Source organism: Anabas testudineus, chromosome 16, assembly GCF_900324465.2.
Source record: "Anabas testudineus chromosome 16, fAnaTes1.2, whole genome shotgun sequence".
Classification (NCBI taxonomy): Eukaryota; Metazoa; Chordata; class Actinopteri; order Anabantiformes; family Anabantidae; genus Anabas; species Anabas testudineus.
The window spans coordinates 9,750,642-9,767,614 of NC_046625.1; the positions used below are offsets into that span (position 1 = coordinate 9,750,642).

Here is a 16,973-nt window from a genome sequence, read left to right on the forward strand (position 1 = left end):
ATTGGACTTACCACACTCGCATCCCTCTCTCTCTGCACTTCTGTTGCCTCTCTCTCTCCAAACTGCCTAAGTGTCTCTCTCTCTCTCTCTCTCTCTCTCTTTCTCTCTCTCTTCAGCACTCCATTAAAACTCCAGGGGCTCATCTGAAACTTTGTTGAAGTTTGGCGATATTGACTTTCACCTTTATTTCTCTCCCTTTCTGTGTGGCTGCTGCAGTCACCATCACTGTGCTCCCTCTCTCTCTCTCCCTCTCTCTCCTCTCTCTCATCCTGACCTGACAACTTTCCTCCTCACTCTGACTGAAGAGTACGAAGAAGGAGCCGGGGCACGTGACAATTTCCGGAATTCAATTTATTTATTAATTTTCTATTTATTTATTTATCTGCGTTTCTCTGCTGGTTTACTCTTGGATCCGAACCAATATGAAATGTAAGTAATTGTGGGAGTGTGATTTAATTTAGAATTGCTCGGGGAGTGAATTTACTAACGCTACTATTTTTAAACTGTGCACATGGAACTTTTATATGACTATTAACAGCTATTCTACCTTCCATACAAGGATGACATGGCTTCTTTGTTGTTTATTGTTTTACACGACAGACTTTGTGACTTGTCTGATAATTGACTTGCAGCCTGGAGAACTTTACTCCCTACTCTGTGAAGAGTTACATCAGGACAGGCAGCTCAGATGCTCCTGCAGTGTTATTTTGGCTGCGATTCTTGTGGTTCACCTGTAATTATCAAGCATTCATCATTTCAACACCACTGTGGTTCCCTTTTAATACTTAGTCTTCCTTGTATTTGAACTTGAAAGGAGAAGAATGAATGAGCTTACTGTTTGAGAGTTGACTTGGCTTGGTCTTCTTAATTTATACCACCATCTCAAGTACCTATCCAGTTGCAGGTGTGACAATCAACAGCATTCATTTCTTTGCTTATGGTAAAGGAGTGATGATGATATTCAGTGTCAAAGCCCGTTTTTAATGATTTAATGATTTGCATTGAGCTTGTGAAAACATGACTCTGACATCTGAAATTCTTAAGAATTAATCTGCCAAGTCTGGAGCTATTGTTTATATTATGGTGCAATATCTTCCTCTAGACTTGACAGCTGTGGCCTGAGGTCACTATCATTATACCCAGATGACAGCGCCTGTCCACTAATTGCTTCCGCTTTTTTTCTACCCCTCCAGTGCTGCTCGACTCCTCCTCATCGCTCCTGTTCTCGCTGCTATTGGCCCAGCTGCCTGTGTTCACCTCTGGCTCTCCAGTGCCACAGCGGCGGCCCACTGACATGGATAAACTATCCAATCAGACCAAAAATCTAATGAAGCTCACCCAGGAACTGCTGGTAAGTAAAGATGTCGTCACAATGATGACCAATCTCAGTTATTGACTGGATGGGGATCTAATGAGGCTCTGACCATTCCATGCTAATTGAATTATTAGTGTGATTGGGGAAAAGGATGCTTGTCATTGACCGTTCCCTAATTGGATTTAGTTGCTAATGTTATCTTTCAGTTAATGTAAGCTCACACTACTCTTCTACAAACTACTCTAACTTTGCCTCATGCACGAGTTTTCTCAGGACGTAAGTCTGACTTAAGCTGCTTACACTGATGACAGTCTGACTCAGCAACCCCCTGGTCTGCTTGGTCACCTGAGTAGTGACTGTAACAGGAAGAATGGTGGCCAGTACCTTAATCCTATTTAGTGACCATGCAATGACATTTACATGACGTCATATGGAATTATGGAGAATAAACATCATATAGCCATGATGAGGCAGGAGACGGGATGTGGTCAAAGAAAAACAAAACAGAGTTATCATAAATTGGCCTTACAGAGTTTACTGTCTCCAATTAAGACTCATTTAAAACTACATATCAACACTGTACCTGTATCCAGCTGAGGTCTGAATTGCCAACCATAGCATCTCTGAAATGACAGCAAAGTATATCATACGCCTGTTTACATAGAAACATGTTTATGTTCTGCGGCGAGACTGTGGAAGTCTGGATGGAGCTGGAGAAGTATTTTTCTCCCAAGAAATGTGAATCATTTGCACGTACCATACTGACAGTCCTGGCCCAGAATCTTATTTTGTTGACAGTCAAGTGAATAGGAAAATCAGATTTGAGAACTTGACCAAGATTTGGTTCCAGCTTCCGATTGTGTATCAACACCATGTTTTAACAGGTGAAAAGAAAGCAGGATCATATCTATGGATCTCTGGTTACACATGACTGGTCTAGAATCTATTTTTGCATTATGCAAATCTCACAACTATTTTGCTTAGTGGATAAAAATCAAAAATAGATACATACTCTCTCTAGTCTTGACAAATAGATAATGCTCTGAATGTGTGTGTGTATTTGATGTTTTAAAACAATATTGCAGGCCACTGTCTAACCAGTCTAACCTGGGGTCCAGATGTGAAGAATCAACATTATCAAAGTGAATTGGGGGAAGTATTAGAAAGTGTTCAGTAACATTTAAGATTTATTTTTAATTTTTTTTCCCTTATTGTTTGAAATTCCACTGAGGAGAGAGCGAAGTTAGGAAAGATAAATAGATTGGGAATCCATGGAAAGTCCCTGCAAAAAGCAATGAAACTGATGCTTTACAGGCAGAAAAGTGTGTGTGTGTGTGTGTGTGTGTGTGTGTGTGTGTGTGTGTGTGTGTGTGTGTGTGTGTGTGTGTGTGTGTGTGTGTGCAAATGTCTATTTAAATTTTTCGTTAGTGAGTTTGTGTGCATGAATACAGTATATATGCAAATACATAAACTGTGTGTGTGTGTGTGTGTGTGTGAGTGTGTGTGTGTGCATTTTTCTGGCTGTGTGTATGTGTATTGAGGGCTCTGTAAAAACCATGGTCGTGTAGGTGCGGTGTTTAGTGTTTTGCTTTCGGTCGCCACAGCAAAGTGACTTGATAAAAATCAAAAAGATTTATCACATTCCAGGATTTGCATTCAGGAAGCAAAAGACTAGATGCTAAGTTCTGTTGGGTGAGGTCACGATGGAGAGAGCAAGAAAAAGGAGGATAAAAGGGAGAATTAAAGGCTGAGAAAGATGGAGCAAAAACCACAAGATATGAAGAGATCAGAGAGCCAGCTAGATGACAAGCCAGTGGTGTATGTGTGTGCAAGCATGCACGTGTGCACATGATGTTGCATGTGCTTGTGCACCTGGTATATGAGGCAGAGGGAGAGAGAGAGAGCAAGAGAGGAGAGAAGCAAGGGATGGAAGAGACAAAACACTGGACCACAAACATAAGTGAGTTCTTATGAAAGGCTGATGGAGAGACATGGGAGGAAAGCATCAACACAAACAACTGGACGCAAACAACAGAGCAAGAAAAACAGTGTAATTGGTTAAGGAAGCATTGAGCACATACAACCTGTTTACACAGACCATTTCTCAACATTCATCAACCTAATGTTGTTATGTTCCTTTGCTGATTGGGAATGACGCATGCCACATCAGTCATCCATTTTGTCCCCATTCATTACTGAATCAGGTCAACATCTTTAATACTAAATTGAACTACCTATTAGCACAGCTGCCTTCATAAAGTAGAATTCCGTAAACGTGCAGTCAGGTTGTTTATCCCCCTCTGCTGGCCATGATGAGACCTACGTCTGCTGTCTGGACATAGTTTACAACACAAATCTAGCTGGGCAGCAGCACTGCGTCATTCTGTCTTTTTATAGATGTGACCCTGGAGTTTCCCTACAGCTCTGTGTTGTCTGTCCCACTTGGAGCTTTCTTAGTCACTGCATATGTTGTTATCCTCACTCCCTGTAGAAAACATCCTGTGGGTTCAGGTCATTTGCTCTTATTGTTGACATTTGGGGAGTTTGAATGTGGGTGAACTCACTTTGACCCGATCAACCACACTCTCCTCAGTGAGAGCTACTGTCTCTAAGCGCAGCAAAACAGTCATCCAATCAAGGTGCTAGAGTAATACTTTCCTCATGTTGCCGTGACTTGTCTCAGGATGAGTAAAATCGCTGTGATGCAAATTACTAACGGGCTGCTCTGTGTCTTGTTTTCTCTTTCAGAGAGACCATGCGTTTGACTCAGATGTGGAGCCCCACAGGTTCAGGTCTCTGCCAGAAATGAGCAACAGATCAGCCAATGACCTCAACAATCTTGAGGTAATGCACTGATAATGTATTAGTGTGTAACTCTGTGCTTGTGAAGAGAGAGGGGCTGGTCTATTTCTGGACACAGAGTTACATCTTGCCACACCCATGCTAAGTCTCTAAAGTCTGTCTGCGCTGTTTCCAGCTGAAGCCCACACTGTCTCAGCTGCACACTGACCTGAAGCTCTATGAGCACCACTTTGAGTGGCTGAACAAGGTTTCAAAGAAGCACCACCACCCTGCGGTGCCAAAGCTGGTGGAGATGATCAGAGAAATTAAATCTCTCATCAACCTGCTACACCGTCAGGTAAAGAGCTGAACCCTTTTATCCTTGGTTGCTTTCACTCGTGTGAGTTTGTATGTTCTGTTTTTCTAATCCTTTTCTTTCCCAACAGATGCTGAAGGTGGAAGCACCAAGGGTGACTCCAGCGACCCCTTCCCTTCCCCCTCACCTCCCCTATCATTTTGATGTCTTGCAGTCCAGCCATGAGCTTCTTCAACACTTCAAGCTCTTCTGTGACTGGGCGTACAGAGCATTCATCAGCCTCAAGCCCAAAGTTACTGTTACTGCAGTACAATGATCATCCTCTTGTGTACTGGCCGTCTAGTTTCTTCAATGTAAAGCTCAGAGCACTCTTCACTGCACTCTTTTGTTTTAATGCCCAGTGTTTAGGGTGGACGAGTGTCTGAAGCCATTTTCACACATGCACTCCGGTCTGGTCACTGAGCGAACTTGTGCGTTCAAAATCCTGCTTGCTGCAGGATTTTCTCCTGCAGCAAGCAGCAGGAGAAAATCCGGGGGAAACATGTTTGATTTCGATGTAGAGGGTGGTCTCTCTGTTGAACATGCAGGGGGAACAACGTGACAAGTCCAGACATGTTCAGGGTGTCAGTGCATGTGTGAAAGCAGCTTGAGTGTGTTTGAAACCTAACAACCCACTTTATGGGGTAGGAGGGGTTATCAGAGGTGTGACGATTAGATCTACTCACACCCTCCCCTTCCGTTGTTTCACCTAACAAACCCCTTCAGGCCAGGTGTGAAATTAAAACCACCCTAGAGGATAAATTAGTAGTGTTCAATCAACTATCTGATTGAACACTGATAGTTGAACACCAACTATCTGAAGTTTGTAAAAGTAGAAGACACTACTTGGATAAGTAGTGAAATGTTTCGACCTAACAAGAAGGAAGTCCAGTTGCCACGATTCAACTTCCAGAAAACTTCACCTGGATGATGTGTGTTGAAGTGTTTCCATCAGAGCCATTGAGGATACTTTATTCTGCCGCCAGTTCCGACTGTCAAGATTTCTTTTAAAGCAAACTGTCTGTTTGACTATGATCATGTCATAATTCCCCAATCTCTCTCCTTAAGGCCTTGTTCATTACCATGTTATTTATATATTTATTTATTTATTGACTCTTAGTAATTTATTTAATTCTATTTATTTGACGTTGTAATGCATCACTCTCATTTTTATTTCTTAAAAAAAAAAACACCGACACACACACAGTAGCACTTCCTGATCCTATAGCTCTGATAATGACTTTTGTTAAAATTTACTTCATTTACTTTGTGTACATTTGTGTATTTCTTCAACCAATAATTCTTCCAGTAGATGTAGCATACATTTGGGACAGTCATGGTTTTACCCTCACTTACAGTGCCCTTAAAATTTTACATTTTAAAATATGCTGATGTCATCTTCAAAGCATGTTAAATGTCCCATATAGTAACAAATCAGATGATGGCCTATGAAATGAATTGAATCTATTTGTAAATGTAAATGGTAGCCGAAGAAAGTGAATACATTCTTTTTTTACCACAGGCAGAGTTTCTATTGTCAATGCTTATATTTGCATTATAGATGGGGAGGCATTTTTAACGCTGTGGTAAAGTTATACAAATATGACCTGTTGCTGAGCACTGATAGATCTGATTAGATTCTTTGCACAAACTTGTTAGGATTAGCATCTTGGCTGAGTGAGATGGCTGATTTTAAACTTGTGCTTTGGGTTAGAAATTTTTTTTTGTTTGTTATTTGTTATTAACACCCAAAGCCTTAAAATACTATGTATTGTGACAGATGTGTTCTGTACAGATGTACATAAATGTACAAGAATGTAAAATGTTGTATACAGTGCTTTGTGTATTATGTTGTTTTCTATACTATAATGTAGGTTACTTTACCAATTTTAACACTATCATTTTTGTTCATTCCTATTCTAGTATTTGTTACAGTATTGATTATTTATTTAAATAACTTGGTGAACTATTTATTTTGTGCTGCAGTGGAGCAAGTCTCCTATCTTTTTGTACTTTTATACAATTTTTATTCTTATTTACTATTATTATACCATCATGTTTAAATTATTGTTCTAACATCAAAATGCCTCTTCCACACACTGATTGGCCACAATGTGAAATACATGCCTTGGTGAAATAAATACTAAAGAATGTGCACAATGGATTTGAGTATATATTTCTCATTCAGGGACTGGATAAAACTGACAGATCGAGGATGGGTAGACACATATAAATACTACATTACCCAGAAGTCTGTGCGCTACAGTCAGAATAGAGCGTGAATTACGTTTTTAAAACAAGATTAATAACGCTTTAGAATTATATATTTTGAAAAGGTTAGCGTGTAGATACAGCACGGATAAGTTCATTTTAATTTAATTGTAAAATAATAGATATTTTGAAGAGAAGTTTAAAACGTAAATCTGTCTGTTGAAGCTCCTGGCCAATGGCAGCATCGCATCAGTCGTAGCAAACAGCCAATCGCTACTCGTGTTCTTGGGAGGCATCATCGGGTGGAGAACTGCTGTTAGTTTGAGCTGTGTTTATTGTTAAGGTTGTGTGGATTAGCACTGCGGTACCCAGTCCCTTTTAATAATATCAACAATATAACTTTAAGATGAGTTAAAGATGCGCGGTGAGTACTGCTTCAGCCCGTAAACATATTCATTCTTATCGAACAATTTAACGAAGCTATTCCACACTGACGAGGGCAAGATTAGCTTTAACTGAAGGCCAATAACTGTTTTGTAGGTAGTGTAAAAACTCATTATGGCCGCAGTCGTCTCTTAGTTTGCACAGTTGTATTGTGATACAGGTATAAAGTAGCTTAATCTGTAATTTAGCTGTAGCCTCTGTGTTTATTTTCTGCAAGACCCGCACTGCGGGGACGGACCGAAACGGACTGACGGCCAGAAGAAAGCAGGGGAGGGGGGGAGACTAGCAGCAGACAGGAGGGAGGGATGGAGGATCGGGGGTGGAATTTAAAGGGGACATTCTTACGTGAAGTTGGCAAATTGTAATAATGTTTTTTCATTTACGTTTCCTTTCATGTCAGACCTGTCCTGAGCTGAAGGATTTTATCTAATACACAGAAGAAAACGTGAACAAATGAAAAATGAAAGAAAAATCATGACACTGCACCAAAACTGACCCACACCTGTCTCTTAGGAACACCCTCATCTGCCACCAGTCTCCTCTGGTAATGGCTAACTCAGTGGCCTTAGTGGTCCAAGCAGAACTCTTGCCACATCAGTCCGCCGCATCTCTCTCCCCTTTCCCATCCCTTCTGGGATCAGCAGAGGATGGCGAGGAGGACAGGCACAGAGGGGAGTTGGTGGATGGAGACAAGGGGGTAGTAGAGGGTGGAGAAGAGGTGGTTCTGGACATGGTGTCGTCGTCAGTGTCAGCCCCGGTGCAGCAGTCAGAGCAGTCGGACCATCCCTTCCAATGTATGGACTGCGGCAAGAGCTTCAGGTGGTCGTCCAGGCTCACGCACCACCAGCGGAGCCACAACAATGAGAGACCTTACCGCTGTAACCTCTGCCCCAAGGCCTTCAAGGGGTCCTCTGCTCTCCTCTACCACCAACGGTATACACTAAAAAGACTATAACCTACTATTTGAGCTTTAGTTTGTTATTATGCAAAATAGTTTTTTTTTTTACCATCCACATACATTAATATTGTTGTAAATGTGTACTCAAGCTGTTATTTATCAGCTCAAGGTTAAGATGATCATTTAAAAAATCTTCTTTATTTAATGAATGAGGAAATGAATAGTCACAGGGTAGAAGTGTAATCTCTTCCTATATTTATATTTTATAGCCAGAGAATAATATAATTTCAAAACAAACCTCTGAAGAGTGGCTCCACCTCTGCCTTCCTTTTAATTTATTCACACTATATACTTTCAACTAACCAGTAAACAGAAGATAGCAGATTATTGTCTAAAATCTATAAACCATACATTTAATGAATGCAAGTAATTGTCACATCTTTATTAACTACACATAATTAATCGTAGTGTTTTCCTAAATAGTTACTTTTCTTTGGCAGTTCTCATTCAGGGGAGAAGCCTTACAAATGTCAGGACTGTGGTAAAGCCTTCAAGCGCTCTTCTCTGCTACAGGTGAGATGTCAAACAAAGTAAATGAATAAATAAGCACTTCGTCTGGGAAAAGAAAATAAGAGAGCAAATTCACAGCACATTTTTTGTCTGTTCCCAGGTCCATCAGAGTGTCCACACTGGAGTACGTACCTTCTTGTGCCCATATTGCCCTCTGACCTTTAAATGGAGTTCTCACTATCAGTATCACCTGCGCCAGCACACTGGAGAGTGCCCGTACCCCTGTGACACTTGCCCAAAGGCTTTCAAGAACTCAAGCAGTCTGCGGAGACACAAAAATGTCCATCTTGGTCTTAAGCCTTACACCTGCTCAGTGTGTAACAAATCCTTCACGCAGTCTACAAACCTGAGGCAGCACATGAGGATTCATACTGGTGAGAAGCCCTACATTTGCGGTGAGTGTGGACGAAGCTTCACGCATTCATCAAATCTGGCCCTTCACAAGAACTCCCACTCCAACCTCAACGCAGGAGGAAAGGAGGGGAAGAGGGGAGAGGACATAAGGAAAGGGAATGAGATCGTGGAGGTGGTTGTAGGGGCAGAGGAAGTGACATCATCCATGTTGACGGACATGGTGGGGTTTGTGAGCCAGGAAGGAAGTCATGGAGTCGGGGTGGGGATGGATGAAGTATTCCTGTCAACTACCTCCTCCAGTCAGAATCCAGGCCTTCTACCCCAGCTCTCCCTCACTCCCTCTGGGGATGGTGTGTGTACATCAAGGGCCATCGGGACAGAGGTTCACCTGAGCACAGCCACAGGAGCTAGTGTGCTGCTGTACAGCTGCGGCAGCTGCAGCCACACCTTTGGCACACAAAGAGAGCTGGAGGAGCACCAGGCCATCCACATGGCTGCAGAGGACACTGGAACTGGGGCAGACACAGACCCTGGCACGGGCATGGAAGTCGGGGATGGGCTGGTGGGAGCTGGACACCTACTGGCTGATTTTGAGGAGGTGGTTGAAACTACCACAGTGGCTGAAAATGGTCACACGGCAGAGGTGCTCCTTGGCCTCACTGAGGGAGCAGATGGCAGCAATGCGGTAAGTGACAGGGAAAACATGGGAACCTTGAATCTGTTCAGCAATTCAGATTGGTCTGGTACTGTGTCTGCAGATGGCTGTTTGTTCCTGGTTAGAAAAACTGTTAGTCAATCATTTCTAAATCTTCCTACATAGTTTGCTCGCTATGTATTTATATAGATAGGAAAATTTTGTCTAGCGTGGATAGGATTTTTGTTGACATTCAGACTTATATATTTCTAGAAATTGTAGAAAAAATGTCAACAGCATTCGTCAAGTTCTACCATACCTAAGATTTACATTAATGTAACAGATGTGTCATGTGATTCTAATCATTTTAGGCCAAACAAAACATCCCCTAACATAAACACAAAGTCAGCTCGAAGGAATTAATTCAGTTGGATTATTTAGCTAAGTTATGTGCTGTTTATTAGTGTTTGTGATGTAGGATGGAATAGAATGACTACTATTCAAAATCACGTCAAACATTCATCTCTCTCTATAATCAAATTTTAATTGATCTAAAAAAAAATTCCCATCCTATGAAGTCAACAAGTTCAATCTCAATATGCTTTAATATATAACACTTCCTTTGGTTTGTCCTCAGAATGTGGGCACCACCCAGGCCCAGTTTGACCTGCTGCAGAGCTTCACTGAGGTGACTCAGAGCTCTGAAACCGTTCAGCCAGAGGCCAGAACCACATGGGCAGGGCTGTCATGTGGCTACTGCAATAAGACCTTCAAGACCAATGGAGGCCTCAACAGACATGTTTCACTGGTGAGAATGTGTACTAGTTGCCCTGCTATAAATGTTACAGTAAGTACCAAGACTAAAACACTGAACTATGATCTGTCCATCTCTATCTTGTGTGTTCTGCCGTTGTTTGTCCAGATGCACTCTCTTTCATCCCAGTCCCGCTCCCAGTTCAGCTGCTCTGCGTGCGACCGCTCCTTCCCCCTTCTCTCCTCACTCCTTACCCATCAACACTCCCACACCCCTGAGCAGCGTCTCCTAGCTGAGGCGGAGGCAGAGATAGTGTGTCCACCATCGCTTTCCCTGTCTCTCCCCCTGCCCTCCTCTCCCAGTCAGGCTGACAATCAGCAGGAAGGCCAGAGAGAGATCCATGTCGACATCATTACTGTCGGTGAGGAGCATGAGGAACAGCCGGCCAAACCAACCAAAGCTCCTAAAAAGACAGCAGCCAGCAAGACCACACCTGCTGGAGGTAAAGATATTTTCATAGCAGAACAGACACAAAACGACTTTATGATATGGAGACAATAAAGATTTGTATGAAGAATGAAGCATGCCACCTGCTCATGTGCTTTGCACCTGCACTGGTTATATCTCATAACTTAAGTATAGAAATGCTGGATCCAATGTCAAAAAACATTGATATCAACTAAGGGAATCCCGTTAATTACAATGGTTGCTAGAAAACCCACACCATATTATTATTATTATTATTTTTATTGATTGTTATTTTTTTCCAATGTTACTTTTTGCAAATATGACCCTGCTTTACACACATTCATACAGAGAGACCATACCGCTGTTCAGAATGCGGAAAAGCCTTCAAAGGTTCATCGGGGCTAAAGTACCACATGAGGGATCACACTGGGGAAAGGCCCTACCGCTGCACTGAGTGTGGAAAGAGCTTCAAAAGGTCATCACTGCTTTCCATCCATCAGAGGGTAAGGCTTGTCTCCTGCTGCAGTAAATGTACACTTGATTTAAGTTTACAGACAGTAGATACATGACTTGGGGGGTGAATTTCATGATTTAGGTCACTGTGGATTGCGGTTCTTCCACAAAGCACACACCCCTGCAGATGTCTGCAGTCTGCAGCAGACAAATGCAAACAGCAATGAAAACTCCTGGCTAAGAGCTAAAGTTCACACAGTTCTTCACACAATTTCTCTCATTTAAGGCATTTTTATTTGATTTACTTATTACAACACATTCAAAAGCATATTTTTAATGCGATACTGCTTTTTGTAGTGTAAACTATTCACGTTTTTCTCGTTAATTTATTAAGGTACACACAGGCGTACGGGCATTCCAGTGCCCTCACTGCCCTCTCACTTTCAAATGGAGCTCTCACTACCAGTACCACTTGCGGCAACACACAGGCGAGAGGCCATATGTGTGTAAGGAGTGTGGCAAGTCCTTCAAGAACACCAGCTGCCTGCGTAGACACAGTCAAATGCACTCAGGACTGCGGCCTCATATCTGCTCCATCTGCTCTAAGTCTTTCTCACAGACATCAAATCTGAAACAGGTCAGTGCATCCTATAAAGACTAAGCAGACTCAACCATTTCTTTTTAATATATCTGTTATTCATTATACTGGTTTATGTATTTTTCTTCTCTTGTTATTTTTTCTGAGAGCAGCATGAACGTACCCATTCTGGTGAGAGACCCTTTCAGTGTACACACTGCAATAAGAGCTTTACACACTCCTCCAACCTTCAGCTCCACCTTCGCACACATTCCTCACGCAAGGACTTCAAATGCCCGTACTGCTCTAAGGAGTTTGTCATGCACTCCTACTTACAGAGGCACATCCGTACCCATGGTAGTGGTGTTCCTCTGCCTTGCTCTGGTGGTGAAGGTAAAGATGGTGTTGCTGTGAAAGCCAGTGTTGGAGGCGTAACAACCACCACAACTCTTCTCAACCCCATCACCCTGGAAGCCTCAGGAAACAATGGCAGCCTGATTGTGTCCCAGCCAGCACTTAATATCCCCCCCAACACATCCCAGAACTACTTTATGATTCAAACAGCCAGTGGCCTGCAGCTCATTCCCCTGTCATCCCCTACACCCACTCCTCCACCTCCTCCTCCACCGCCGCCGCCACCACCTCCCTCCCAGCCTCAGAACTTCCTCCTACTGCAGTGCCCATCCAACAATGGAAGCCAGTCCAACTTGATTCTCGTCCCCACAGCAAGCAACCCGCCACCAGCTCCAGAGCCTCAGACTCTACCTGTGCTTCAGACTATCCAAGCACTCCAGCCCGTCCTAAACCAAACACAGACTCAGATACCCCAGTTTCCAACCATGTCACAACAACAGCAGGCCAGGATCATAATAGCCAACAACAATAACAATGCAAACACTCCTGTTGCTACATCAGCACACACCCTCTCAACCAACTCCCTTCTGACTAAGCCCATATTAGGGAAAAGCACACGGACAGCACGTGGCAGACGGGGACGCAAACCAAAGGTTACTGTGCAGAAGTCTGCACCAGCAGCTCCTCTCAGCCAGACTACGTCAACAACACATTGTAATATTACACACAGTGTCACACAGACTATTACTGCTGCTAACACCACCACAGAGTCATCACCATCATCTGCAACAACTGTTTCCTTATGTCCCCTGTCAGCATCTTGTAGTACTGTCCCAACTCTGTCATCTTCCATCACAGTAGTTCCCGCAGTGGGCACCTCAGGACCACCATCAGCTGTAACCATGCTTACACCAGCTCCATCAGTTTCTACTCCTGTGCCCACAACTCAAGACAGGAAACCTCAAACCAGTGTGGGGAAAATTAGAACAAGGGAGACCACAACAGCAAAACAGTTTGTGTTATGTTTTAACAATGACGGGCAAGCAAAGGAGGGTATGAATATCGAGGCAGGTGGGGAGTCATATGTGTTGCAGTTTGAAGGGGATGCGTCAGCAGAAGCAGTAAATGGAGAGAGAAAATCACTTGTGCTTCAGTTTAAGACTGATGGGCAAGGTGAAGGAGAAAAGGAGGGAGATAAAGGAAGCATGATGTCACTTCTGCAAGACTGGGGTAGAGAAAAGCAGGGGGAGAGACATGCAGGAGAGGAGGGCAGCCAGGGAGAGTCTTATGTGCTACACTTCCACACTGAGGCACAGGACAGTGGCTCATCCAGTGCTACATTCAGCCAAGGGCAGGACAACAGTCTGCAGCTTTCCTGCACACAGACCCAAGGTTTGGTGCCCCTTGAAGGGCAGGAGGTGGTGTTTGAACTGGGGGGTGAGGGCAAAATGGAGCAAGAAACCGAGGAGGGAATGCAGATGATAACCCTGATAGAAGGTGATGGGGAAATGATGGGAGGAGAGGTCGAACATTGCACTGCTGCAAGTGGTGGGGTTGCTGAGGGTGGGAGAGGCATGGAAAGTATATTTCAGCTGGGTAGTGGGGAGGAAATTGTAATAATTGAGGTCAGCACCAGCAGCTTAAGAGAAGGCAGAATGGAGAGAGGAGGAGATGGCGAGGTCTCACAAAGTAGTGAGGAAAAATATGAGAATGTAACTGCAGAGTTGAATGAAAAGTCTGCAAAGGAACACAGCTCTATACCCAGTATAGAGGGACAGACATCGGACGAAGACACGATAAGAAATGGACCTATACCTAACTCTAAAGAGATGCAGTTCTCTTAACTAAAAACAGCGTGCACAGTAAAGATGAAGGATGTGTATGTGTCAATGATTGCCTCACTATTTGTGAGTTTGATGTGTTAGCACTTTAGTCTGTTTGAGTTCTCCTGGAAATGAGCGAGAACGTGCGGTTAGATGTGTACTGTGATGTAATGCCATGGTGCCACATAATAGAAATGTTATACATTCAAATAGGCTGTACATGGACCTCACTATTAGTTTAAATGAAACTGTCATTGGCAGTCTGTTTATTAATTAAATATGTTTTGTGAATATATGTTGTATTCTTCACAATGTTAATAGGAAATAGTAGCTAATTATTAATAAACCTGTTAGTACATTGTATCATGTGCCCTGTTTGCTTCATTTTACCTCTCATAGTTTATTTTTTTCTATTTAAAATAAATACACAAAGGCCATTAATGTTGAAACGCTCCTTACGCTCTTACGTACGCTGTTACGTAGCGTTTGGCATTCACGTAGGCTTTGAACCGTGCGGATTGTGCGTACGCAAATGGCGTAGATCGACACGCAGAAGGACGTCAAACAGATTAGGTTTCTTTTCAGAATCGCTCCCGTTTACGCTTGAAACGACTCTGTTGTCATTGAGTCAAAACGTGCCAAACCTGCACGGGATTCACGGCAAACACAGAGGATACGTTGTGCGATTCCCCCATTTTCAACTTGTGCTGCGTTGTGCAAAAGGTAAGCGGACCCGGGGTTTGCAGCAAGACCGAGGGATCTGTATATGTGTCAAGAGACCGCAGCACCTCGTAATAACCATATAAGGATTCAAACGAGGTCTGTCGGTTCACTTTCGACTGTCATTTGATCTCTGTTAAAGATGAAAGCTTGAATGTTGTGTGCTATAACAGAATGATGGCGACACATGCATGCTTCAAATCCTCCATAATCCCCATGTGTCTTTGTAGTTTGGAGCCTGTGTGGGTGTGATGTAAAAAAAAAAAAATCACTCACTCACTGCAGGCGAAGTCTGGTGCATTGTATATTATGAACTATGGAAATACATTGAGCCATTTTAACTTCATGCTGTCATAGATCACACATTAAGACATTATTCTATGTGTCACATGAGTAGGAGTTACCTGCATGATTCAGTGTCAGATATCCCAAAGCTGCAGTTCACAATCATCAGACAATCACAAGCTTCCAATAATGTTATGTTTTTTTTTTCCATAGGCTCCCTGTGGATGCAGTGTGGATGGTGGAGTTTGACACGTCTCGTTGGAGCAGCAGGCCGGCTTTAAGCGTGACACCTAAACATGGTGAGGCTGGAGTTGGATCAGGTGGTGATGAGAAGGATGAAGGAGGACGACATAGAAATGGTCAAAGCCCTCATTAAGGTTTGTACAACATATTCAGACAAAGTGATGGACATGCTTTCTTCTGGGTTTATGTGGAAAAGAACTTGTGTCCTTGTGATGCTGGGGCTGAATTTGATTCTGAACTTGTATCATTTTCTTGCCAGGAGGGCTGTGAGGGCACAGAAAACCGCATCATTCTCCACATCCTCACTCGCCCACTCTGCCTTTTCATCCTGGCTGTTTTCTCCTCAATCCTGCGCTGCCTTGTGCACTCCTTTATCTTGGCTCTTGCTATTCCTGTCTTTCTCCTAATTGTCTATCTGAAGATCACCATGCCACGCTCCACAGGAGTCCTGGGCAGCAGCCGCCCCTACTGGGACTATATAGGGAGCTGCTATCGGGGGACACGGGATGAAACATTGCAAAATCCCTATTGTAGGATCAGCGGCAAGGCACCAGTGAAAAAAAAGGTTTGTCACCTTTTTTGAGTTGCTTTGACTAAATTCATGTGAAAAAATATTGCAGCTGTGTAATCAAACATTTTCTTCAGCCCAGTCACAGAATAGTGTCCAAGGACAAGGAGATGTCAACAGAGAAGATCACCCCTGACAGGGAACAGGCCGCAGGTCAGGTGTGGGTGGCAGACTGTGAGGGAGAGATCGTGGGTTGCATCTTCCGGGAGAGTGAAACACGACCAGGGATCAGGAGGATCTGCAGGCTGGTGACAGGCTGCTGGTACCGCAGGGAGGGTCTGGGCCGGCTGCTAGCCCAAAGTCTGGAGCAGAGAGAAAAGGAGGGTGGTGCACACAGAATCTACGCCCACATTCCCTACCCCTCCAAGGTGGGGGAGGTCTTCTTCAAGAAACTGGGTTATCAGCAAATGGGGGAGAGGACTGATGAAGACAACGATGAAGAGATGAAGCTGGAGACTCCAGAGAGAGGCTTTCTGGGACACCCACTCACTAAGGTGTTTTACAAAGATCTGTAATTGTGCAATGATGGACTCACTGTGAGCCCAGTAAAAATGGTTAAAGGTAAAGATAACAAGTGCAAACTGGATCTCTGCTGAAGGTGATGCTGGTTTCATTGCTGCAATATGTTTGGATATTTGTGATAACAATTTACAATTAACAAAGTTAACAATTAATTTATTTAATATTTCTGTTATTTATCCCAGTATTTATTTACCATATGTGTTGCTGATGTTTCTTAGTTTAAGTATCTTTTCACTTTTTCACCCGTACTATATACTTCAGTCCAAAATAAAGGGTTATTATTTAAGAACTCAAAAAAAAAAACACAGGGCTTTAAGCATGCTGTTCTCCCATCATTTGTAATAAATGTAAATATTTATCTAAATGTAAACATAAAAAGTCACAGTTTCCAAAACGTGTGGTGGATTTTAAACATTTCTGCACAGTAAATGTGTGTGAGGGCATGCATTTGTTTGTGTGTGAAACCAAAAAGGCGTGTAGGAGGATGTACAGTTACTGTATAGGAAGTATGTGTGGTTTATGTGAATCTGCAGAATTTTTCTGCTTTTATCATTCTGTGCTCCTTGGCTGCTGCTACTCACCTTTAAGTAGAGTATGTGGGTACATGAGTCTGCAAAAACGGTGTTCCCTCTCGTCTCTTTAGC

General features: G+C 43.1%; 3 protein-coding genes across 4 annotated transcripts; all 3 read left to right on the top strand.

Moving 5' to 3' along the window:
- On the top strand, positions 1-6,594 carry il11a (interleukin 11a). The gene is made up of 5 exons (XM_026370651.1): positions 1-429; positions 1,194-1,351; positions 4,064-4,159; positions 4,293-4,454; positions 4,543-6,594. Exons 1-5 carry the CDS (start codon positions 423-425, stop codon positions 4,726-4,728), a joined length of 609 nt encoding a protein of 202 aa, XP_026226436.1. The 5' UTR covers positions 1-422; the 3' UTR covers positions 4,729-6,594.
- A 358-nt stretch (positions 6,595-6,952) lies between these two features.
- On the top strand, positions 6,953-14,332 carry znf628 (zinc finger protein 628). Of its 2 annotated transcripts, none has more exons than XM_026370497.1 (9): positions 6,953-7,086; positions 7,507-8,039; positions 8,505-8,577; positions 8,675-9,613; positions 10,200-10,370; positions 10,485-10,818; positions 11,133-11,287; positions 11,632-11,874; positions 11,988-14,332. In XM_026370497.1, the coding sequence occupies exons 2-9, from the start codon at positions 7,654-7,656 to the stop codon at positions 14,010-14,012; spliced, it is 4,326 nt and encodes a 1,441-aa protein (XP_026226282.1). In that variant the 5' UTR covers positions 6,953-7,086; positions 7,507-7,653; the 3' UTR covers positions 14,013-14,332. The 2 variants fall into 2 exon arrangements, with proteins under 2 accessions (XP_026226282.1, XP_026226283.1); XM_026370498.1 differs by having other exon boundaries at positions 7,620-8,039.
- Positions 14,333-14,579: 247 nt separating this feature from the next.
- nat14 (N-acetyltransferase 14 (GCN5-related, putative)) lies at positions 14,580-16,618 on the top strand. The gene is made up of 4 exons (XM_026372219.1): positions 14,580-14,714; positions 15,210-15,373; positions 15,499-15,804; positions 15,885-16,618. Exons 2-4 carry the CDS (start codon positions 15,293-15,295, stop codon positions 16,320-16,322), a joined length of 825 nt encoding a protein of 274 aa, XP_026228004.1. The 5' UTR covers positions 14,580-14,714; positions 15,210-15,292; the 3' UTR covers positions 16,323-16,618.
- The last annotated feature ends 355 nt before the right edge of the window (positions 16,619-16,973 follow it).